This window comes from Talpa occidentalis, unplaced genomic scaffold, assembly GCF_014898055.3.
Source record: "Talpa occidentalis isolate TD23 unplaced genomic scaffold, MPIMG_talOcc4v2.1 talOcc4.7, whole genome shotgun sequence".
NCBI classification, from domain to species: domain Eukaryota; kingdom Metazoa; phylum Chordata; class Mammalia; order Eulipotyphla; family Talpidae; genus Talpa; species Talpa occidentalis.
In genome coordinates this window covers 101,875,982-101,901,019 of record NW_023605083.1, presented here as the reverse complement: position 1 = coordinate 101,901,019, position 25,038 = coordinate 101,875,982, and the positions used below count along the sequence as shown (strand labels likewise).

Genomic DNA, 25,038 nt, shown 5'->3' with positions numbered 1-25,038 from the left:
TGAATGACTCTGGCTGTACTTTCAGTGGCTAGTTGCCATGCATTATTAAACTCTCTTTTTCTTCTGAATCTTCCAGTAGACGTCTAGAGTTTAGCTAGAAGTCTTGGCTCTGATACAAACAGTGATGGAAAACACATGAGCAGTAACAAGTTTTAATCTAGCTCCTCAGTACTAACATGGACTAATCTGGAAGCAGCTGCTCCAGTGTCACCCAGGGTGCAGCTACCCCAGGCTCTGCTAAAGGGGTTTTCTTTCAAATACTACACCTTCACATCTTTTTTAATGCTACTTAAGTACACTGCCATTACAGATAAGCAGTACATGGTGGAAAATTCTACTTTCAAGAGGACTAACTTGCTCTCTTCACACAAGGTATGTTTTCTTATACCAATGTATAAATATTTTATAGAAATACTAAGGGGAAGTGAATGTTATTAACATAAATGTTTATAAAGTTTATCTGTGTAATTTCTTAAAAATCAGCATTTAAATATCTATCAACCTAAAATTACTCTAGCTTCTATGTTTTATTATTTTCAATATAGTTGTAACTTTCTTTTTATAGCTAAGTGAAAATCTGTCATTAATTATCATAAATATTAACATGATTTATTTTGAAAATCATTTAAACAAACATCTTATGAGTATGTTCTTTCAGGAAAATAACATTACCTTAATAGTTAATGATAATAATGTTTGGTGATATTATAAGAAACAGTAAATATTTCTTTCAAAATGTAAAACTATAATATTTTCTAGTGGGTATTCAAATGTCATTTTTACTGACATATTTGAGTATTCATATTTTTTCTGGATAAATGCCTTCCTTATTCTTATGCAATAAAATGGCATGAGTTAAAATAGAAATCCCTATAATTCCAAGAAACAGTATTTATCAACAATAGCTTAGCTTTCCACTCAATGTGAAAGATTAGGAATTTCTCACAAAAGCCAGAGTCAGAATTTAACACCAAAGTTTTCTTAGTTTTCTCCCAAAGTAAGTTTCTTACTAAATCTTAGATTAAAAGAAAATTAAACAAAGTATTTGACATTCTACTTCTCTGTAACCTCAGGAGAGCACATCATTTTTTGTTGTTACTCTATTCAGGGGTGTGGCAGCCAGAAACAGTGTCCACATGGTGTAGGATTTAAGTCACAAAGAAGCCCGATGGGGCCCATATCTCTCTCAAAATAAAGTGCTTTAAAAAAATAAAAATAAATCATAAGCCTACACACATGTGAAAGCATCTTAACTTTTTTAGTTTGATCTTGATGTTTTCTAAGAGTGTATGGTGGGAAGGAGGGATCTGCAGTCCTTACTGCCACTATGCACAACAGGAAAACAAATACTCAGACACAGGATCTGTGAGACAGAAAGACATCAGTTTTATAAGCACAAGTTCTTAAGGAACTGAAGGAAACTGAAAAAAAGGAAGAGGTAGTTTTTTGCTTTTGAAGATAGCAGCTAGGTTGCTAGATGTACTGAAAACTGACAAAGGACATGATTGTTATATAGGAAAAGCAGCTAGCAAGTTCTTTAATCAGATACTATTTATACTAAGATAAAGTTAATTACTTCTTTAAGGGAAAAGTATAGTCTTTAAGAATATCAGTTTCCATAACCAAAAGTACTGTGGATACGTTTCCAAATGCATGTTTGGACATTGAACCTGCCTGCTCATTTACAAGGCTGTGTCTTATTGCTCTTGAATTTTGTCTGGATTCCTTCTGAGGTACTGGGTGTGTCATATCTTATTTATATAACAAAATCTACTACTGGTACTTGTGAACTGATAGGAATATTTAAGCCAAGAGAAAAAGTTGCCAAACAGACCTTTAAACATGGGATTTAAAAGCATAGGACTGATTTTCCTTAATAGTCTCTGAGAGGAAATACCATTTCACTTACACACTTTTTCCATTCTATGTTTGTGGAACACTTAAGTGGAAAATGGACCTTATACAAAATCAGAAAGACTCTTTTTAGCTACATTCCTAGTCCTGAGAACCTAGTCAAACCTTTCACCTAGTCATCTCGTCGGAGAGGTTACTGTCTGGAAATCCCATGAGATGAAACCCCATCTGGAAGAGGCTGTACAGCAGGGTGGATGGTGCAGGAGGGACGCTGGCCTTGTTGTTTCTGCTATATAAAGAGGTCACTCAAACAGTCTCAAAGGCTCGAAAATGCCATGATTTATTAGTATCAACAGTAGCACTGAAATAATATTCCAAATATTCTGGTTAAGAGAAACCTGAAACCAAAATCCAAAGCTTTCCATGAATAATAAACTCTGGCAAAACTGGTTTGTCAGGGAAATAATCGAGTCTTCCTAAGAACAAGACATAAATATTTTTAAAGGTTTTAAAAATAACAATCTAAATATTGCCCAAATGAATAAACAAGAGTTTGAATCAGGTTAATAAACTCCAAATTTCAAAATACAACTAAAAGTCACATCATTTTCAATGAGAAATAATTTTCTCTATATTTTACCTGAATAACAGTAAAATCACTGCTATATAGTGTTCCCTTCTGCACATTCCATTCCAGTATTTTTCTACTGTAAAAAACGGCTCTACTTAAATAGGTTGCAGTTTGGGATCTACAATCACATGCACATAATGAAGACTTTATCATCATGTCAGAGGAAGGGTATAAATGGTGAATTCCTCATAGAATCAAGGTTCCCTTTTCTAGCAATCAGGGTACATAAGAGAATGCAAAAACTTATACTGATGTTATATGGCCAACAGAAGGCAGAACTAGCACAGTGTGGAGAATGTGCCAGTAGGATTTTCTGGTCTTGATATAAAAAGTTTCCATCAACCACAGATGGATGGCAGTGGCACCAGATGTCCCTCAGGAGGTGTGCTCTCTGCGATTTCTCACTGCAGCCACGTGGAGAGGAATGCACTGTCTGATCCAGAATGTTCTGGGGGAACCTCCAACACTGAGAGGGAGTTTCTCCAGATGCATGTCCTCTCACTCACCAGGGAAGGGTCAGTAGGGCAGGGCAGGTAGATGAACCCACCAGCCAGTAAACCAAAGCCTCCCCAAACTCCCAAGAATAGCCACACTATCTGCACGCCAGTCTCCCTCCATAGAAGCCAGGGAGGGTCTTGGGTAGGACTCAGTCTAATAAAGAAGAGAGGGGGCTGGGAGGGACAACACAGATGTTCCTCTTGATCCCCAGGGTGGGCTGGTCAGCAGCCCTCTTTCCCTCTCAGTTCCATGTGCTCAGACCCTGCTCACACTGGGTCCTACTGCAATTGTTGCTTTCTCTGCTCCTATCCTAGCCTCTGCCAGGTCATGGCAGGGTATGCAGGCACCTGGGGTTTACAGAAGGAGCTCAGGGGCATCATCACAGCTGCAAAGTCACAAGGAAAGCTGAGATGTCCTCCTCGACTTCCCACTTTGGATCCCTAATATATTCCTCTTGCTAACTATAATTTTAAAGTTCTGTGTTTTTTTAAAGTTGATATTCCAGGTATATCATATGTTAAATAGAATTTTCTGGTTTAGTCTGGTAACCCACAGCCCTACATCTATCTCTCAAAATAATATCTAGCCTATATTTCAAAGTTTCCAAAAGAAAATACTGAAACTTAAACAACCAATCAATGTAAAAAGTAACTTTTTATTAAAATCTTCATTTTCCATGAAATGGGAATAGGGCTGGGCCTCAAGAAGTTGTGGGCCCCAAACAATTTCCCAGGTAAGCACTGTTCTTTGACTTTTGGGGGGACAGTGTATGAGAAACCTTTGATTGTACCAGCTATTTAATGCTATGAAAGTAGTTGAAAAATTAAAACTATTTGGAGGACCAACACAAATAAAATTTTGTTGGCAGACGAATACTTAAAATATTAAAAAAAAAAAACCCACAGTTATTTAAAAAGTATGCACCGAAGAGGAATATAATCCTTCACTTAATCACCCAACAATAACCCTTACTAAGTATGTTTATTCTACTTCAATCATTTTTCACATGCATGTGCATTTTTATAAGTCTTTATTTCTATTAGACTAGTAAATGGAGGGTTTTGGGGAGTAGACAGGTTTATGGTAAAGAATTTCACTTTCCAAGTTCTGGGAACTAAATTACTAGAGATTCTTCCAAACTGCTAAGGGTAACAGTGTATACAGTTGGCACTGTCTACTTGCAGTTTAGTTCTATTTACTAACTTAGGCATTCATTTTTTTTATGTCTTCAATTAATGGATCTGACATTCAAGAATTAGCATTCGCAACTGTCATCTCCCCTGCTATCCTCACTGCCCCCCTCCCCAAGTTACTGATTAGGAGCAGTGTTTTGGTTTTTGAATCGGGAAGTATGGAGAAAAGTGGCTAGGGAGGGTGTCACTGGAGAGTGGCCAAATGTGCTCTACTTCACAGATTTGGCATCCTAATACCGTGCCTGGGACATAGTGGTACTTGATAAATGCCCAACAAAAAACCCCTGCAACCTCAAACAAAACTAGAGACAGGACCTCAAATGCACTTCAATAGCTCTCATCAAAGTGAGACAAGGTCAGCTAGAAGACAGAACTGTAATGGAAGAACAACATAAAAAATAAATTGGTACCAGGGACAAACTAAGGATCAAGAATTGAATTAGCTAGGAAATGAGAATTTTGGAGGTCAAGGCAAAAGTGGAAACTAAGTTTTAAGGAGCCAAGAACCACACAGAAGCCTAAGGTCAAGAAATGTAATGGATCAAAGCAAGGCAAACAGTCAAGAGGAAGATAATGGGCCAGAGATGAAGTGATATTGAAAATGAAGCCCAGTCAACCGTAACCACACATTTATGCCAGGATTCCAGGGTAACTAGAGTACAGAACCCTAACCTTGCTTGTCCCCTGGGTCAGCCTCCAGAAGCTGCTGCATCCTGAGTCACCAGCACAATCTCTATATGTACAGATCTGGCCATACAACCACTCCTGCTTCTGTTCTCTAACTGCATACATGTCCTTCTGTACAGATGTAACCGGATGATAGCCTGTGGATTAAAGGGGAAGGTTGACAGTGTGCATCCATGAGGCCATTAGATTTTGGGCTACAAGAGCAGAGAGTTCCCAAGTGGGCTAGAATGGAAAGAAGTAGAGAACAGATGTTGGGACACATGGGATCCTGTGACCTCGATGAAACCACTTAAGGTTTCTATTGCTCCCATTCCTCTTGTTTCATGTGAGGGATACATATAGATAAACTACTTTTGGGTAGTGTAGAGATGGGAGGCTGGGGCTGTTCTGAAGTGGGATTCATAAGAGAACAGTTAAAATGTAAAAAGCTGTTGCCATTCTCACATGTCAGTAATCTCCTCTTTGCTAGCACAGTTGAGTGTGGGTTATCACAGGAAACCTGAAGGATCTGCCCAGAGTTATCTAGCCACCGAGTGGGCAAAATATTCATGCTACCATATAGATTTCTAAGAATTAAATAATGTCAGGGCCTTCCCGGTGGCACAGCGGTTGAGCGCTGGGTTGCAAAGCTGCCCGCAGCCTCTGCGGCGCCGGTTCAATCCCCGGCTGCTCCCCGGCCACCGGAGGAGGGTCCCACATGGTGCGCAGACCTCTCCTGCCGCCCGCTGCTCCCCTCAGCAGTGTACTTCGGTCCTTCTGCCTGTTCTGCTCCCTGCTCTGGCTCTGGTGAATTCTCTCACCCTCCCGCGCTTCTGACTGTACCCAGTGCCTGTATAAACAAACAAACAAACAAATAAATAAATAAAAACATGCCTCTAAAAAAAAAGAATTAAATAAATAATGTCAATTAGGTTAATAACTGATGGCAGTAGGAATTTTTAACCTTCCTCTGATGATAAAAAGACATCACATACAAATGAGTATTTTAATCAAGTCATGCATTTCTGACTCCTAAGTCAAAGAAGGTAGTCTGTGGAGACACTACAGCTGATTTCTGGGTTCTGGGAAATTATAAGTAGATGGCATGAAGCAAGTCTTGCTTAGGCTAGACCAAATCTGGCTGCTTCTGAAGTCCTTCTCCACTCAGGTGCCATCTGCTACCCAGGCACAGTAGGTCAGCTGTGTGGCTGGGGATATGTGGGCAACTTGCTAGGACGTAACCTCACCATGGATATCTGTGTAGAGACAGCTGCATGTCCCAAAGAGAACAGTGGCACAAGTCTGTTTTACATGATTTCATAATATTTTAATTTTTCAAAAATTTCAAAGAATGTTTGTTTAAAAGGTGATGGTTAAGAAACCAAATAGGTAAATATGACCAGCCATGACAGCAAATCTATGCTCAAGAGGATCATGTGTGAACATTCCAGTTGTGTGGACTTTAAAAAATACAAGTGAAAACAAATCCTGCAACCCCTGTCTTCCCTCCAAGTCCCCCAACAGACAACTCAGATGAAAGATGAGTAAGACAGAATAGTCTGGACATCAGATGCTTTGGATCAGGTATCAGACAATGGAACAGATTAGAAGGAGAACATCCAAGTGACAGTGTGGAAAAAGTGATCAGCTCTGACAGTGAGGCTAGGCAGGATGGTGGGAGAAAGCAGTTAACTAAAGAAAGCTTCCAAATGTTGAGCCAAGGGAACAGAAAGCGTGACATAGATAATAAAGTAATGGAAGGACTTTGTGAATAGTCAGATATGATAACCTATTTTTGTTTTTAAAAGCATTTATTAGTTTCCTAATGATAAAAGTAGTACTTATTGCTCATTATAGAAATTAAAGAAAAAAAAGAAGACATAAGTCCTTCATGATCCTACTATCTAGAGATTATCATCAATTAGGTAGAGGCTTCCCCCATATCCAAAGTACATTTACACTTGGTTTGATTTGGTAAGTTATTTTTTGAGGGGTCTGATACTGTTCAAAAATTTTTCCATATAAATTAATGGTAACAGTGTTCCCAAGCCTCAAAAAATAACTACCAAGTCATTCCAAATAGGTACATACTGCTTTCAGATAATGTGGGAAAACTGAATATTTGTGCCAAGTTTTATATTTGTAAGTATACAAAGTATACTATGTACATTTTTTTATATTTTTTAATTTCAAAAAGTTATTTCATATTTTTATTTCATACTTTTAAATGTCTTTGCAAATATTTTGTGGTTTCCAAAATATTTCAAGAAAAATTATTATTGTCTTTAACCATTAGTATTAACTTTACTATTTTTGCTATTATAATTTTGTGATGAACATATTTATGCACATTAAAATTATTTCTGAGACGAGATTCCAAAATGTAGAATAACTGTATGAAAAACAGACTTCTAAATCTTCCAATTTTATTTCAAAATTGCATTCCAAATCTTTATAGTTTACTCTCAACCTCGCAAAGGGTATGAATGCCCTTTTACTGTACAATTGTCAGCTCTGAGAAATGCACGGAAATGAACAGATGTTTAGATGTTAACCGAATCCTTAATGTCTCCTTAGTCATAGACTGGCCCCCTACACCAGACAACATGAAGGGATGTGTGATCCTAGTGTTCGTGGCTTTGTGCTCTGCCAAACCCTCCTTTCCCCCTTCGTACCTGACGCTGAAGAATATGATGCTGCAGGACATGGAAGACATAGATGATGGTGACACTGATGCTGACAACTCACTTTTTCCAACAAGAGAGCCAGTTAACCCCTTCTTCCCATTTGATTTGTTTACAACATGTCCATTTGGATGTCAATGCTACTCAAGAGTTGTACACTGCTCGGATCTAGGTAAGAACCTAAGTCAACTTGTTTTGAAGAAAACTGTCATTCTGACAAAGTGAAAAGGATAGGGAAAGTTGTCACTGAAATTTCAAAATCCCACTGATTGTGAGGGAGACTTTCACTTAAATTTTTGGAGACTTTAACAAACCCCAAATTACTTTAAAATTCAGAACCATTATAGGAGAATGACAGAAATTTCATAGTTAGAACATTTCCTTTTCTTTCCAAATTTGAATCAAAGTTCTCACATTTTATTTCCCTCATGGAGAACAGACACTACCTTGCTTTCATCTTAGGGTATAAGGAGGCTGAGAATGTGTTTTCTGAAAAAAATTCTAGAACAACAAAATAAGCTGCCTGTCTAAAACAATGAATAGGTTACAAAGTTTGTGAAATATGTAATCTAGACATTTTAAAGACAATGCGCTACTTGTTTTGAATGATTTGGGCTTAGAATTGTCTAAAAGGAAGTGTCTAAACAAATGTACTTTCTAAAATCTTTTTTTTAAAAGATATATTTATTTATTTATACAAGCACTAGGTACAGTCAGAAGCGCGGGAGGGTGAGAGAATTCACCAGAGCCAGAGCGGGGAGCACAGCAGGCAGAAGGACCAAGGTACACTGCTGAGGGAAGCAGCAGGCGGCAGGAGAAGTCTGCGCGCCATGTGGGACCCTCCTCTGGTGGCCTGGGAGCAGCCGGGGATCGAACCGGCGCTGCAAAGGCTGTGGGCAGCATTCAACCGCTGCGCCACCGGGAAGGCCCCACTTTCTAAAGTCTTAACAGCATTCATGGTAATACTGAATGTTGTTATAAGCCACTTTAGAAACTTTAAATAAAAGTGTCATTATGGGGTAAAATGAAAGAGGTGAACAAAAAGCACTCAGAAAGAGATTATTATGAGCTAGAACCACTGAGAAAATCTCAGTGGAATGTACAGGCTAGGGAAAAAAGAATTTTAAGCTTTACCTTTGAGATCCTATGAGAAAGAGATGACAAGATGCAAGCAGTATCTGAGAAAAGCTCATCAGGAAGAGCTCGCCAAGTAGCTCTGGGAGGAGAAGCAGGAAGGGGCAAGGCAGTAGCGGATAGATGAATTTACTACCACTTCTTAACTGCATGCCAGGTAGGAAAAGCCTCTACCATCAGTTTGTGGAAGTGGTGCATATGAAATCACTTTGTAAAAAAAATCAGGATAAAATGCACATATCTATTTTGATATAGCTGGATGCAAACTGGGTTGGTTCTAGGTAAGTTATTGCTAGAGAGATGTTCATCTTAGTATAAGACATCCTCATGTGATGGTCTTCATATCTGGGAGAAATTTGCATTAGCTCTGTACACCAAAGAACAGAAAAACCAAACCCTCAACAATAGAAGGTTGGTTGCGGTAGTTGTTCCTTATACCATCTTCTGAATATCTAGCTTTAAGAAAAACCTATTAAACAAAATTTACCCAAGAATATTTGTAGTAGGCTGATACACACTATTAAAATGACATCACTACCCCTATCCCTCTGACTGCTGCTGACAGGGGCTTGCCATACATTATTATTTACTTTAGTGAGTGTGGGAAGTGTCCATGGAAGTCTGTGTTACCTGGTTCTTTCTACAGAAACTCCAATTTCCTGCCAGACCTTTCATGCCATCTTCTAAAACCAAAATAATCCCCTATATTTATCACTATGGCAAAATTCACCTGTGCTACAAACAAAACTGCTGACCCATCAGGTTACCCCTTCTTCCTATCTTAAAAAAGATGCACAAATGCCTTAAAAGAGTTGTCATTTTTAAAGTCTGTAAGGCAAACTATTGAGGGCAGATGAACTACTGGCTTTCATAATATTTAGGTACTAAATTCTTCAATTTGGGCTATTCAATTTACTACTACTCTTCAAAAGATAAGGACAGCTCCCCACAAAGCACATTAATATTTGGAAATCACCTTGAAATGCACAAAAAGACAAGTTGGTAAATTGAGAATAAGTCTAGTCCAATGAAATGTTGATGTCAAAAAGAAAATATGGGTTTTGGGCTTTTTCTGCATGTCTGAACATTTTCATAATGATATATTGGGAACAAACAAGATGGTGCTGTGCTCCACAAACACAAGTGCTGTATGAATGCTTGACTGCAAGCTGGGGGTTGGGGCAGGGGTGGAGTTCAGCATCTGGGAAAGAAAGAAAAGAAAGAAACACACCGAACATACCACCAAAATATATTTAAAGTCTTTTATAAATTAACATTTATTGAGTAGTAATATACCATATGACTATAACTTACTCTGAGATTACTATACCTTAATCTAAGATGACAGAAAAGAAAGCTATTACTGTACCTGCAAAGCACAGAAGTAACAAGACAGACCTTGGTAACTTCAAAACAGAACACACAGCTGGAAATGTGAGCCCAACTACTCTGCGCTGAGCTAACTCCGCTGTGATGACTTCAGTAAAGTCTACCACACATTTAGATGTTGTGATAAGTTATATGAGAATGAGTTTTCATAAATCAAATAATGTACAGCTAATTGGAGGGGATTATTATTAAAGGAAATGGGTAGCAGAGATTTTGAATATGTATAAAAATAATCTAACTTATCTACTTCCAAACATAATTGTTGAAGCTTATTAAAATGATAAAACCCACAGGCTTCAATTTTGCATAAGAGCCCAAAAATTTGCAAAGAATGTTAATATTTCTCAGCCAAAAATACATAGGCAGGACTGGTGTCTCACTGTTTGTCCCTCCCTGTCACAATGGCAAGGCCCCACTCACTTCTATTATTCACCTTGTGGCACATGACTAAGCTAGACACCTTGTAAAAATAAAGACGTTACTTGCAGAGATCTCTGGTCCTTTTCAAAGAACCTATGTTTTTATCATCTGTTACATGGTAAGTCATCTGTTACTATATGAAAACCACTAATTTTAACACATGAACACTTCTATCAGATTAGCAATTTCATCTTCAGCAAATAACAGCTATATAACATGTCTGTTTATTTCTCAGGTTTGTCCTCTGTCCCAAGCAACATTCCATTCGATACTCGCATGATTGACCTTCAAAACAATAAAATCAAGGAAATCAAAGAAAATGATTTTAAAGGACTCACATCACTTTATGTAAGCATATATGCTCACATTTTCAAGTATTTAAGTGAACATCTCTATCAGTTCTAAAATTATTGTGTTAGTGCAAACAATTCTTCGTGTAAAGCCTGACAGTGTTCCAGTTAATACAAAATTAGATTTATTCAATGAGTAATTTAATTCAACTAATGTTTATTGAATAATAGCCAAGTGAAACAGTCCTTAAATGAGCTTATGACCTGTTTTGCAATCACATTTACTGTACTACAAAATGAGTAAGGCTATAATTCTTCATGGGAACTCATTAACATACGGTATAAGGGAATTTGTATCAAATCACTGTTTCTTAAGTCACCAAATTCTCTAACAGCAGCACATCAACTATATACAATTTACTAATACATACTCATGTGACTTTTCTTCTAGACCTTTAAAGGTGAATTTTTCCCTTACTATTTTTTTTTTTAAGATTTATTTATTTATTTATACAAGCACTGGGTACAGTCAGAAGCGCGGGAGGGTGAGAGAATTCACCAGAGCCAGAGCGGGGAACAGAACAGGCAGAGTGATGAGATACACTGCTGTGGGGAGCAGCGGGCGGCAGGAGAGGTCTGCACACCATGTGGGACCCTCCTCCGGTGGCCGAGGAGCAGCCGGGGATCGAACCAGAGCTGCAGAGGCTGCGGGCAGCTTCGCAACACAGCGCTCAACCACTGCGCCACCGGGGAGACCCTTCCCTTACTATCTTTATAATTATATATAATAGAACTGCATAAAGGAGGAGGATAAGAGCTTTATCGAGCACTCTCAAATGCCTTCCCAGCAGTTGGGTTAGCAATGTCACCAGTTTATATCTATAAAGTGCACTGGCCCAGTGTACTGATATAGAGTACTTTTTAAATTGCATACTTTATGTGAATTGTGGGTATATTGTATATTTCAAAACATTCATCTAATTATAATATGATTTTATATGGTACCTATCTTTAAAGAGAATCAAATGTTTTTACATATTCTATAAATCCTCTATATGATGTTTTAGCTGTTTGTTTGACATTGTGGTTCCTACACAAAAGACAGCACAGCATTTAGAGAATGAGAGGCCCTCACACATACTCCTTCCCTGTTCACTTTCAGGTCATAACAGCCACATTCATCATGAAGAACTATTGCCTATTTCTGAAAGGCTATACTTTTCTCATTTTCTGTTCTTACATAAAACCACATTGTTTGTTAATGATGAATGTGGGGCTCTGGAGGCCACTTTTGGAATTTTCATGTAAAAGTCAACACTGAAAGTACAATTTAACTGGAGACACTGCTAACCCAATGGCTGGGAAGGCATTTGAGAGCACTCTATAAAACTTTTACCCTCCTTCTACATTACATATCCTTTCTTTTGTGAGTTCTAACCACTACACATCTTAACCAAAGGAAGATATCAACTCTGAGCTAACAGGGCACATATTTGGTCTATGTCTCCTGACAGGGAAGTCCACAGAAAGTGACACAAGAAGACACAGGGTAGAGGGCCAGGGCCAGCTCTGACCCCAACTTGTCAGGTGATTGTAGGCACATCAGTTTTCTTCATTGTATCCATTTCCTTATCACTAAAGGGAGAGAAATAATTTCTGCTAAAATTTACCTCATAGGGCCAAATGAGGACTGATCATGTTATTAAATTTTTCAATATAACCAAACGAAAAGAGTACAAGCCATTAAGTGGCATCATTCATTTAGAAAGAACTTTTTGCCAGTTAGTAATAAAATATAACTTCAACTCTTTTCGTAGATGAAATTTTTAACAGTGGTGATAAGTTTGAAAGCACTCTATACAAGTTTGAGAGCACAGCATTTAGAGACTGAGAGGCCCTCACAAACATTCCTTCCCTGTTCACTTTCAGGCCATAACAGGGTAAGAAAAGGGGATGAAAAGAGCCTACAGTGAAACATAATAATGGTAACTGTCAAAGTATGTTTCTTCTGTGAACAACAAAAAATCCAGTACCAACAGAAAGGCATATTAAGTTACTCTGGAAACAACAGGATGATTGTTGCAGAATGGGACTGGAGACAAAATTTATCAAAGAAATGAATCCAGATCTGTTCCTTGAAAGAATTAGAACTTTTTATCCCCCTCTACTAATCCAGATGATCTAATTCTTAGGAAAGCTAAGCCACTGCCATCACTTAATAAACACTGGAAATTCTTTCTGCAAAGTCTGGCAATAAAAAAAGGGTGAAGTTATGCCTTTTTTGCAATGAAAATAGTTATTAGGGTGATTGATGTGACCTTGATGCCAGGACTTTCCCAGTTCGGGTTCTAAAGTTCACGCATCTGATTAGACTGAGGAGGCTAGTCTCCCTAACAGTCAGGCGCCTCTAACATGTCATTGAGGGTTTGGTGTAGAGAATGCAGGGTCACTGAACGAAGTCTTTCCCTCTCTGGGTTATATCTCCTCCAAAGGGAGCTGCCACGTTGTACTGAGAAAGATCCTTGGAACCAATGAGGGTTAGTCACTGTTCCCAGGACCCAGTCCCATCTCTACAACATGTGAGACACACCAGAAAGCTGAAGACAATTAATAGGAATTCATTCCTATTTGGGGGGAAATGATTAATATTAGTAAACATAAAAGAAATAATGTTTTGAAAGTAGATAAAATCATGCAAAAATGTATTTGATATACACTTAACTTCATTATGTAGGTTTTAAGAGAAGATAAAGATAATAAGCACTGATCATTTTTTTAAAGGGTAACAGGGGAGGGGGAGCCTTAACCAACTGAACATACCACCTATTCAAAGATAAACCAAAACACAAAACCAATCATTACAGTTTTGCAACGCAGTAGTAAATATTTATTATTAGCTTAGACTGGGCAGAGAATTACATTATGAATCAAGTACACAAATGACATAATTTGTGTTGATTCTACGAGTGACTAATCACTGTAGAATATCAGTAAATCAAATCCACTTCCTAATATTGTGTAACTTTTGATGTGTTATCTAGGCTTTGATTCTGAACAATAACAAGCTAACAAAGATTCACCCCAAAGCCTTTCTAACTACAAAGAAGTTGAGAAGACTGTATCTGTCCCACAATCAACTCAGTGAAATACCACTTAATCTTCCCAAATCTTTAGCAGAACTCAGAATTCATGATAATAAAGTTAAGAAAATACAAAAGGAGACATTTAAAGGAATGAACGCGTTACACGTTTTGGGTAAGTTTTTGCAAACGAATGGACCATTTTCAAATTATAAGCAATATGGAGATGTTGAGGTCTTAGTCATTATTAACAATTTTAGCTGGTTATATCCAAAATTAATTTTTGAATCCAATAATCTTTACCTTGATAAGCCATTTATACATCAATTAAAGTATCAAACAAAATCTTCAGCACTTACAGGAAAATATACCTTTGTAAAACACAGGATAATGAATTCCCTCTTCCTCTCCCCCTCTCTCAAGAATTCCATTTGAAACACCTAGAGAGGTTTCTGTTTTCTGACTGAATCCAAATTGGTAAAATCTGTTCAAAAAGGTATCACTTTTAATGTGTCACATACTCAAATATAATGTATAAAATTTATATGGATATTATTTGGAATGTACATCTAACTTCTCATTACCTGCTTTAAGAGTATTGAGCTTCGGAAATTGTTGTTATATACTTTAAATTCCATCCTATTTTCTAAGAATCATGGTATAATCATTACATGTACCTCTACATTATCTATTCAAAATACCTAACCAACATGTGCTCATTGATTTATTGACTTACTTAATTCAACTGAGAGCCTGGTTATTAAACAGCTTTATTTACTGGCATTTCCTCAAAAGTTATATTTCTATAATCAAATAAATTGGTTTAACATTTTAAAAATTCAGTTGACAAATAAAAAAACACAAAGGTTTTAAATTATTTGAAGGATGACTTCTCTTCGATATAGTACCACAATAAAATCCTTCTCATGCTTATGATTGGAAGAGATAATGATAATGTTTTGATTTAGTAACTCAAAGCAAAATAGTGAGCCTACTTTATACTCCAGCTTATGATATACAAAGCAATCTTCACTGAGTCTGACAGATGGGGAGTGGATAAAAAGATATAATGAGTGAAAAAGCCATGAACCATGAAGTTAACACTTTTCGGGGTTTTCTTAAAATATGTATCTCTGCATTGTTAGTTCCCTTCATATACAACATATGCTTGCTGAATTATGTAATTTCTCCCCACAGAAATGAGTGCAAATCCTCTTGATAATAATGGCATTGAACCAGGGGCATTTGAAGGACTGACAGTATTTCACATCAGAATTGCAGAAGCAAAACTGACCTCAGTTCCTAAAGGTTTGTATTTACTCTAAGATAAAGCATTTTATTTGTCATCTTTAAGTGACCATTAATGTAATGTAAACTGTATACATTGTCAAAATCACAGCACAATTAGAATTTTTAACAATATATCTGGTTAGTATAGGATAAAATTAGTATTCTCTCCCTCTACCTGCACTCTCCCTTCACCCCCACCCCCCACAGTCATGTATACAATGCTTTTTTCATTTGTCAGTATGAAACCAGAACACACACACACACACACACACACACACACACACACACACCCCGCCCCACCAGGCAATGAGAACAAACATTAAGAAGCCCAAGACTGCCTGCAGGTGTTTTTTTCCACAAATCTTTTCTCTTTAAAAAGCAGCAGTAACCACAGCTTTCTGCCTACCTGTGCCTATGCATGGGCCCCCTTCTCTTTCCCCTTCTCCTCTTCCTAATAAACCTGCTTTTAAAATGTAAAAAATAAAAAAAGAAGCAATGAACTTTCTTTTTTTTTTTTTTTTTTTAAGAGACGGGGTCTCGCTATGTTGCCCAGGCTGGAGTGCAGTGGCTATTCACAGGCGCGATCCCACTACTGATCAGCACGGGAGTTTTGACCTGCTCCGTTTCCGACCTGGGCCGGTTCACCCCTCCTTAGGCAACCTGGTGGTCCCCCGCTCCCGGGAGGTCACCATATTGATGCCGAACTTAGTGCGGACACCCGATCGGCATAGCGCACTGCAGCCCAGAACTCCTGGGCTCAAGCGATCCTCCAGCCTCAGCCTCCCGAGTAGCTGGGACTACAGGCGCGCGCCACCACGCCCGGCAAACTTTCTATTTTATTTCTCTTTCTTAGCATTTACTCATCTATACTTGTCAATTCAATGACATGTTTGCTAGTTAGAGCTGAGAATTCTGACAGGAAGAAAGCAGAGGAAGATGCATAGGACCCTATCCATATGCCCTCTTGTGACATAATTGTTACCAGAACAAGTGATACTCTATCATGTGCCTTGAAGTTGGTGCCTCAAAGTAAAATGTTACTAAGGTCTGCTACTTGACCCTTTTTGTATTTTTCAAACACATTACTTCCATGCTGCCAGTCTGATGAGCAAGATAGGCTTGCCTTTCTTGCTACCCTTGCTCAAAGCTCCACTTTCCTTTTTCCTGAGGAGGATACTCTCTGCTATGACAACTGCCTGTATCAGCAATGACCGCTATGGTGAACAGAGTATTTTCCTTTCAAATAGCTATCTTTTGGGATTCAATGATTGAGACAGCAACTTTACCCTAATTCTTTTTCTACTACTTACCTGACCAAGGCGGTTAAAAAAACAAATTGATAATTTAAAAGACACAGCAAAGCTGCAATTATTAATTAGGTAGTGATATTTCACTTACAGCATTAAAAAGCCATTTTATTTTAGATTTTAACAAGGTAGCTAAATATAACCAAAAATATTATATTTTTCTTTCTCATATTTAGAACAGTTAACAAAAATGCAAACTCTACCTATCAAATTAAATACACAAAATTCCTTTAATGTGCGGGAATTTGACACAGATTGAAGGGAACAGGAAAAGGAAGACCCCATTGGAAAACAGGGAGAGGAGTTAGTACAGGACAGGACAGGGACAAAAGGGGGGAAATGAGAGGAAAGGGGAGGTGAGAAGAGGAGGGGAACCAGAGAGGAGAGGACTAGGGCTGGAGGGAGAGCAGGAAAGAAGGGAAGCGGGAGGGGATCTGAGGAGTACTGTGTGGGATGAGATGAGGCGTGGGTAAGGGAAGCAAGCGTGGAAAGGAGGAGCAGAGGAGGGGTGGAGGCCAGAGAGCTAAGGAAAGGGGGAGGGGGCAATGTCCAGGAGTTAGGCTTAGAGGGGACCCCCAGTCACAGCTCTTTAGGTTCACAGCAGCTACAAACTACCTCTCTAGCCACATGTCTTCATGTTCCAAAGTGTATTTTAAAAATGAAGATTTAATTTTTCATGAAGTTCTCAAGATTCTCCCAAGGTCTAAAGTACAATTTCATGCTCTTAGAAATTGGAATCAAATTTCTCAACTTATAAAACTATTCATTCAAGATCTCTACAACATTCAAGCAAAGTTTTTGGCTTTTATGCTTTATTTGCTAAAATGCTAGGGCTGCCTGCCCAAATATTATAATCCAATCATTATTATCTGCTGTGACAGAATGAGATTAGGCAGAGATTCAAAAGGTCGTTCTCAGACTAGACAGGTTAACACAAGGAGGGTGGAAAACATTTTCCTTCCTATTCATTTGGAAAAGTCTACTACTTAACAGTATCGACTGACCGGTAGAGGTGGAGAGGATGGAGGAGACATCTGTCTGAAGACAGAGTAGGAATAGATATATGTTAGGGTTTATCAGCAGTCATTGGAGCTTCCATCCAAATCCATACCTCAGCTCATTTACCCTATGAAGGCTTCTTTTTCTTTAATCTTCCCCATGCTCTAGGGGTGGAACAGTCTCCTCAAATTTTACTAATATTCTCCCAATAAGTTTTCAACTCTCAAAATGAGCATCTCTCTCCCTCTCTTTGATTTGCTACAATGTATTCTAAAAAAGGCTAGCACATTCTGACATTTTCCTAGTGATTCCTGTAGGTGTGATGGATTTGCTAAACTATATAGAGACCTTTACATATTGGAGCATATAGTTACTCCATAAATATATTTAAACTCAACTAATTACAATTCAAGAAATTAGAACTCTCTCATTTTAGAATTACTTTCCTACTCCAGTTTATTTACTTTTAAAATTCAAAGTACATTCAGGAATCAACATAAATTCTGCCATGAAAAGTGTGATATTCATAGGATGCTTCAGTTATCTTCAACAGTTTTTACCACTAATATAGGAAGGAAATGACTCAGCAAGAGTTGAAGAAAAGAATACTTCCCCCAGTTTGCTAACTAGAACTTTTGATTGACAGGCAGTACCTTATCTATAGGGCTAAATAAATGAAATCTGAGTGGGTTTTCTGATTAGTCTCTCACTCTTTCAGTATCAGGAAATCTGGGGAGGGCTGGGTCAGGCCTGTAGGTGTCAGGAGAGCCAGATAGCAGATACTTCTTTGAATTCATGCAAAAACAAATAATTGGAAAGAATACTGCAATGTTTCAAATGTATTAAACAGAGTAAAAATTGTGCTTATAGAGATACTTGTGTCAATAGAGAGAGAGCGAGAAATCTAACAGAAGAAGAGATATTAAGAGGTAAATAAGTCTGGAAACTACTCGGCTCCTGAGTAAAACAAATCAAGTGCAAAATAATATATTTGAGTTCACTAGGGAAATATTGGATAATTGTAAAGAATTATTGCTAATTTTGTTAGATGTGATATTGATATGATAGTGGTATTTAAAAAACGATGATCTTATGAATTAGAGACATATGTATGGAATCTGATTTTAAATACTCTGACAAAAAAATGTGAATAAATAAATAAGACAATAAATACCTAATTGAGTAGATAACATAATACTGGAAAAATAGAAGAAATTGAAGCCATGCAACAGCAGTTCATAACAGTTCATAATACTAGTTTCTAATTTGGTGTATGTTTGAAATTTTCCATAATAAAAATTTTTTTAAAAAGTACCAATAGCTAGAAAATTGCCAGGTCCATAATATAAAACTTAACCAGTAAATAATCAATGAGGCTTGGTCTTTCTTGACTATATGTATTTTTTTTCTTATCACTAGGACTACCAACAACTTTACTGGAGCTTCATTTGGATTATAATAAAATTTCAACTGTTGAACTTGAGGATTTCAAACGATACAAGGATCTGCAAAGGTAAACGTCCCCAAATCTTAACTCAGAAGTGGCAGCCTGTGCTTTTAAGATATTAATGAAACTTCTTGGAGAATGCACAGGGAGACCTAGCCAAGATGATCACTGCTGCTACTGAAGAATATGAAGGGAAAACTCAAAGAAAATGCTAATGTAGTGTCTAGGTAATGGGGGGAGGAAAACCAAATGGAACTAGGAGAAAGGCACTTTTCAAATGTCTCTTTTGTTGAATATAGTTCAGATAAAGAATTTTCTGACATAAAATACTTTCCTCTGAACATATACACACAAATAGGATAGATAGTATTTCTAAATAGGTTGTGGTATTTTCAGTATCAACTTTCAGTTTTCAGTATTAACTGTATCACACTATCTGCTTAAGAGTCTGTACATTTTGTATTATTTTTAGGCTGGGCCTAGGAAATAATAGAATCACAGATATTGAAAATGGAAGTTTTGCTAACATACCACGCATACGAGAAATACACTTGGAAAAGAATAAACTAAAGAAAATCCCTTCAGGATTACCGGAGTTGAAATATCTCCAGGTAAAACATTCTACTTATGTTTTGTGGATATTTTATTTTTCTTTATTTCTATAAAACAGTATCTGAAGCAAAGACCAAACAAGTAACAAGGGTCATTCACACATAATGACTCTCAGATTACCTGGGTATTCTGTGCAGCAGGAGAGTATCAAGAGAATGGGTTCTACACAGACACAGTTAAATATTGCAGGTCCTGTGTCTTTCTTCTGGTTTCTCCTACTGACAGTCCATTGTGGCAAAGTTACTAACCCATCTACTTTTAGGTTTCTTGGGTGGCAGTGGCTGTATCAGGGCAGGACTAGTCAGGAAGAAACCAAGTAGAACCAATGTGATTTCATTTCTGAAGGTAGCACATGGATATGAGTTCCCAGGCATTTTCACCATCAATGTGGGGCTACATTAGAAGTATGTATGCTTTTAAAAAATTTTTGGGCCAGAATATATTTATATATTCATACCAGAAGTCAGTATTTGGTGTAAGCATCAATACTAAACAAAAGTCAGTATTTGGTTTAAGTTGAAATTTTTTGTTCTTCATTATTAGAAATGTTTCCCTTCTCTTAGCTGGGAGAAGCCACAGAATCCTTGGAGAATAATAAAGTTTTGGATCCGCCTAAGAACAAAACATGAAAACAATATTTTGCACATAATATTAGGAGTTTCACAACACCCTGATTCTTATGTATGGACCTCAAATTAAGAGGTCCCATTTCATTTGGTCCATTTTCCCCTGTGCTTTCCTTGATGTACAATGTCCTGATCTTTTAAGTAGCAAAAACACAATGAGAAAAATACTGGGCCTTGGCCACTTGCTTCTTCTAGATTTCTTTCCAACTTATCTTTAAATGAGGTTTGCTCACTACACTCTTTTGAGATAGAAACCATCAAAATGGACATGCTAGAGGCAGGTGTAACAACTTTTGCTTTTGACTTTCAAATGCTGCATGTAAGTATCTCTCTAGGCAATGAACATGACCTAGTCTTTTCTCTCAAGCTATTCATCTTTGTTCATTTCTCCACAACTCCAACCCAGCTTCTGGGCACTCTTAAATCTACCTGGACTCTTTAAAAGTGAACAGGATGATAGCAGAGAAGAACACAATCACAGAGTAAAGCTCAACAAATGTCCACACAGCAAGACTCTATGTCCAGCACTGTTTTCCAATCCCTGTGGGTCAATGCTAGGCAGACTTGACTTCAGTGCTGATGCAGGCTGCAGACAAGAACTACATAAAGCATTTCTTACAAAAATAACAGAGAGTAGAGGGAATTCCACACCAAACTTAAAGGTTTTACCTGGAGTTTTCATGAACAATTCAGATGAGTCTTACCAAGACATAAAAGCAGAATCTAGAGGTAATAGCAGCCAGAACCCATATCTTAGCTTTGCCAGCAATAGCTCAGGCTTTTTTAAAGGTCAAAACGCTGTCATTAAGTAGACTGTCTTTCTTCCCAAAAATCCCCGTGTTGCCAAAAAAGGAATTTAAAGAGAATGAAGGAAAGTTCACATATTATCCATTCTTTCAATAATAATTTCATTTAAAAATACACAGTCTTTGATATAAATATAAAATTGTATTTTATCCTTTGGTACAAATAAAGATTCAACTATTGATGCTCTATTACAGATATGCATTAAAATGTGAATAGGCATATTTTTTCTATAAAACTTGCACAAATGTAGTCCTTTCTCCCTTGATCAGAGAAAATGCTAGCCAATCATTCTTTCATATTCATAATACAAGACTAATTCTTAGAGCATTAAAGCTTTATTCTTCTGTTAATTTTTAATACATTTAAAACACTATTGCAAATATGGCACTGAAGTAACCATATCTATCTATCTACCTACTCTATCTATCCTTATCTACCTTCTATCTATCTATCTATCTATCTATCTATCTATCTATCTATCTATCTATCTATCTATCTATCTATCTCTACCTACTCTATCTATCTGTATCTACCTACTCTATCTATCTCTATCTATCTATCTATCTATATCCATCCATCCATCCATCCATCATCCACCCACCCACCTACCGACCTGCCTACCTACCCTTTATCTCTCTATCAAGGAGAATGGCATGATACCAGGCAAGGTGCCGAGGGACCATGAAGGGTGTTCTGGGCCTTGGCATGAGTCCTGTGCCACAACTGACACACAGGACACTTTTATGTATAACATGTGATAATAAATATTTAATGTGTACAATTGAGTATATTTTAAATGAAATGCATTCAAAGCAGTATAAAGACAAATCGACCAAATACTGACTACAAACAAAATATCTCCTTAAATATTTGTATATTTAACTCAACTGTTTTCCTACTTCAACAGATAATTTTCCTGCATTCTAATTCAATTTCGAAGGTGGGAGTGAATGACTTCTGCCCAACAGTGCCAAAGATGAAGAAATCTTTATACAGTGCAATAAGTTTATTCAACAACCCAATGAAGTACTGGGAAATGCAACCTGCAACATTTCGTTGTGTTTTGAGCAGAATGAGCGTTCAGCTTGGGAACTTCAGAAAGTAATAGTTAGCAATAGTAATATCCATTTAATATAAATTTAAAAATTATTACATTTGGAATACTTGAACTCTATTAATAATGGTGGTATAGCACACATCAGCAAAAATCTATTCCTACATAAGTCCACTGACTTAGCTCATGACAAAAAATTTCAGAATTTTGCAAAACTATTAATATATCATGATTAAGAGAAACAAGCATGTACTGCAGTTTCCTTTTTGCATACAAGTGATTTTGCATAAAGCTCATGCTTGAACATTCTTTCTCAGTAACAAAAAAATAAGACATTCAGTATTTAATTTGATAATTTTATCAAGTGCATTTTAAAAAGAACTGTACTGTAAATGGAATGCCTGACTTAGCAAAATTTGTGTTCTTTTCATTTGCTGTTGGAAAACCAAAATTGACAAGGATGGTTATATTATTCTTATCCTTTCATTAACACCTTGGGTGGTACTGTAATATTTCTCATAATGTTTAAGTATGGTTTGATATCTTTAATTACATTTTCATGTCTCAGAGCCTTATTGCTTTTACGTTTAAATCTAACTCCTTAAAGACTTCAGTAAGTGTGTATTACCACCTTGATAGAGGCTATTCATAAAAGCTGGTTTTGGGGCTATAGTACATGCTTTTCTTTTTTAATTATTACCTGATTATAAAACTTCTATAATATTGTGTAGTGAGTGTTTATGTAAAATCTGTTAATTCAAATTTTTTATTATTACAGTTCTTATAAGCTTTTAACATTAATTCAATTGTTAGGTTATGTAACATTGTTGCCTCAGTGCTAAGGAGTATTTTTGAGATTTCCTTTTGGAAGACCTTGGTTGGAAGAGCCTGAACATTACCAATTCTACACCAATTGTCTCTTCAAATATACAGACTGGAAAACTCTGAAAGCCACATCTGTTATAACTGAATAGGCAAGCCTTAAATAAAACATACAGAAACTAAAAACTCTTTATAAAAGTTAAGGGCAATGTATGTAATTTTCATTGGCATTCAACACAACATAAATTAAGTAAAACTAGAAAACAAGGGAAACATCAAAAAAACCTTTTGAAATAAAATATTTGTATATAATATTTGGTATAATTCTCCCACCCCAAAACAAATGATTTTTCAGGAAATCTTAAGAGTCAAATCACAGTTGGTTGAAAACAACTGCTTCATAGAAAAATTACTTAATTTTGAAATTGTGACATAAGATTGGAAATGTGGAACAAACCAGTTACTTTGTTTTGTAAATTTGTGGGAGCAAGATGGAAGTATGATTAATATAATAAAGCTTAACCACTAGTAGTAACAGAACAGAAAGAGCACAGAAATGCAGAGCTTTCAGTTGGAAGAAGTAACCAGAACCCAATTCCTCTGATAGCCTTAGGTAAATCTCCTAAGGAACCAGTCTCTTCCTCTGTACAGTGTGAAGGTGACCATATGAATGAATGAAGTTGCTATGAGGACAGAAGGATATAAATGTATGTGAAAATGCTTTGTAAACAATAAAGGTTCATGTTTGAGCGAAACTTTACTCTGGACAACTATTGAATGGTGAAAAAAATTAAGAATTATCAAGTCTTTAAAAATTAAGAATACATTACGGCGATAATCATTCTAAAATTAAAATATTCTACAGTTCTGACAGTTTTAAGAAATAAAATACTCTTTTCTACAACACAACTTAAAACTAAAATTGTGATATCATTGCATGTATAACAACATAAGTAGAAACCAAATGTTTACCAAAATTTTAAGACTCCAGATCTTGAGTATGGTCTGAGCAGTAGAGTTTAAAGTAGCTAACTTAATCTTTTCCTAAAAGACAAAACAAAAATTTTGAGTGCCAGAAATGATTCTTAAGATCACTGTAACTAATTTCCTGTAGTTAATCTTTTTGTTTTTCATCCCTCAGCTATTAACCATTTTTCAGTTATAAGTTTGCAAAAAACAAATCACGAATAAATATCACAACCAAAGCTGCATTAAAGTGTTCTGCCACAAACCCATTTTATAATAATACAAATATTAACCTACTTGACTTTCTTGACATTCATTAGAAACAAAAAATTACTACAAGTTATTGTGTTTATTAAGGTCTTCCAGGCAGTATAATATCTCAATGGCAATCTATCCTTATTTCTTCTGAAGTAACTACAATAAAAAAATGAACATTGAATTCAGGAAACAAATATCATACTTTTAGAAAAATCACTTGAAGTCACATATTAAAGATTGAAAAATAAATCAGTTTTGTTCCTTCTTAATCTTTTGCATTATTTCTTTCCTTCTGCCATTCTTTCTAGAAAGACTTGTCTTACCTCATTTGTACTTACCTCTCTAATGATATAATCCTACTGACTTAACAATCTTATTTCCCTAAAGTCATACTGTATAAATAACTTTAAGCAACAATAGGTGGCCTTTTAAAAATGTTTTCAGATGTTCTTCCACCAAAAGCTTTTCTTGTATTTATTCCTTTAGTCCTCTCAACAGCCCTATGAGGCAGGTCTCTGAATCCTCATCTCAAATGCTGACTGCAGTGATTAACAAACTTTCAAAAGCAAACCCTAACATTTGTAGCTAGAAAACGCACTCAGAATTAGCACTATGAACAATGTTAGTGAAGCCCACATTGTCCCCCTCCATGTTTTCTCTTCTTAATCATTTGGGCACTTACAGACCTTCTTGCCCTTCTATGACCTTGCCCTGCTTTCCCATCTGCCGGCATCTATCCCTTCCTTCTTATTCTCTTCTCACACCCCATATCACAATCACTTTATTTTTTAATTGGAATATTAAAAGTGGTTCCTTGCCTCATTTTGCAGCCCAATGTGAACATGACCAAGCAAATAGTTCAGTGTATTATCTGGATTGCATATGCCAGTTCCTTCATCAAAAGCTCTCAGCGTTCCTGAGTTATAAAACCTTCAACCTATCTTTTAAGACTGTCTAGGCCCCACATTCAAATAATGACTTGAACTTTTATGCTTACATCTTTTTATGCTC

The 25,038-nt window shown here is 36.7% G+C and overlaps 2 protein-coding genes across 2 annotated transcripts in view; one reads left to right on the top strand and one right to left on the bottom strand.

Moving 5' to 3' along the window:
* CENPP (centromere protein P) overlaps window positions 1-25,038 on the bottom strand; it is a 174,510-nt gene that overhangs the window by 89,822 nt on the left and 59,650 nt on the right. The window lies entirely within an intron of this gene.
* ASPN (asporin) lies at window positions 70-24,210 on the top strand. Its single transcript, XM_037492209.2, has 8 exons — window positions 70-372; window positions 7,420-7,698; window positions 10,705-10,817; window positions 13,801-14,014; window positions 15,037-15,147; window positions 18,855-18,948; window positions 19,355-19,493; window positions 21,835-24,210. Exons 2-8 carry the CDS (start codon window positions 7,449-7,451, stop codon window positions 22,030-22,032), a joined length of 1,119 nt encoding a protein of 372 aa, XP_037348106.1. The 5' UTR covers window positions 70-372; window positions 7,420-7,448; the 3' UTR covers window positions 22,033-24,210.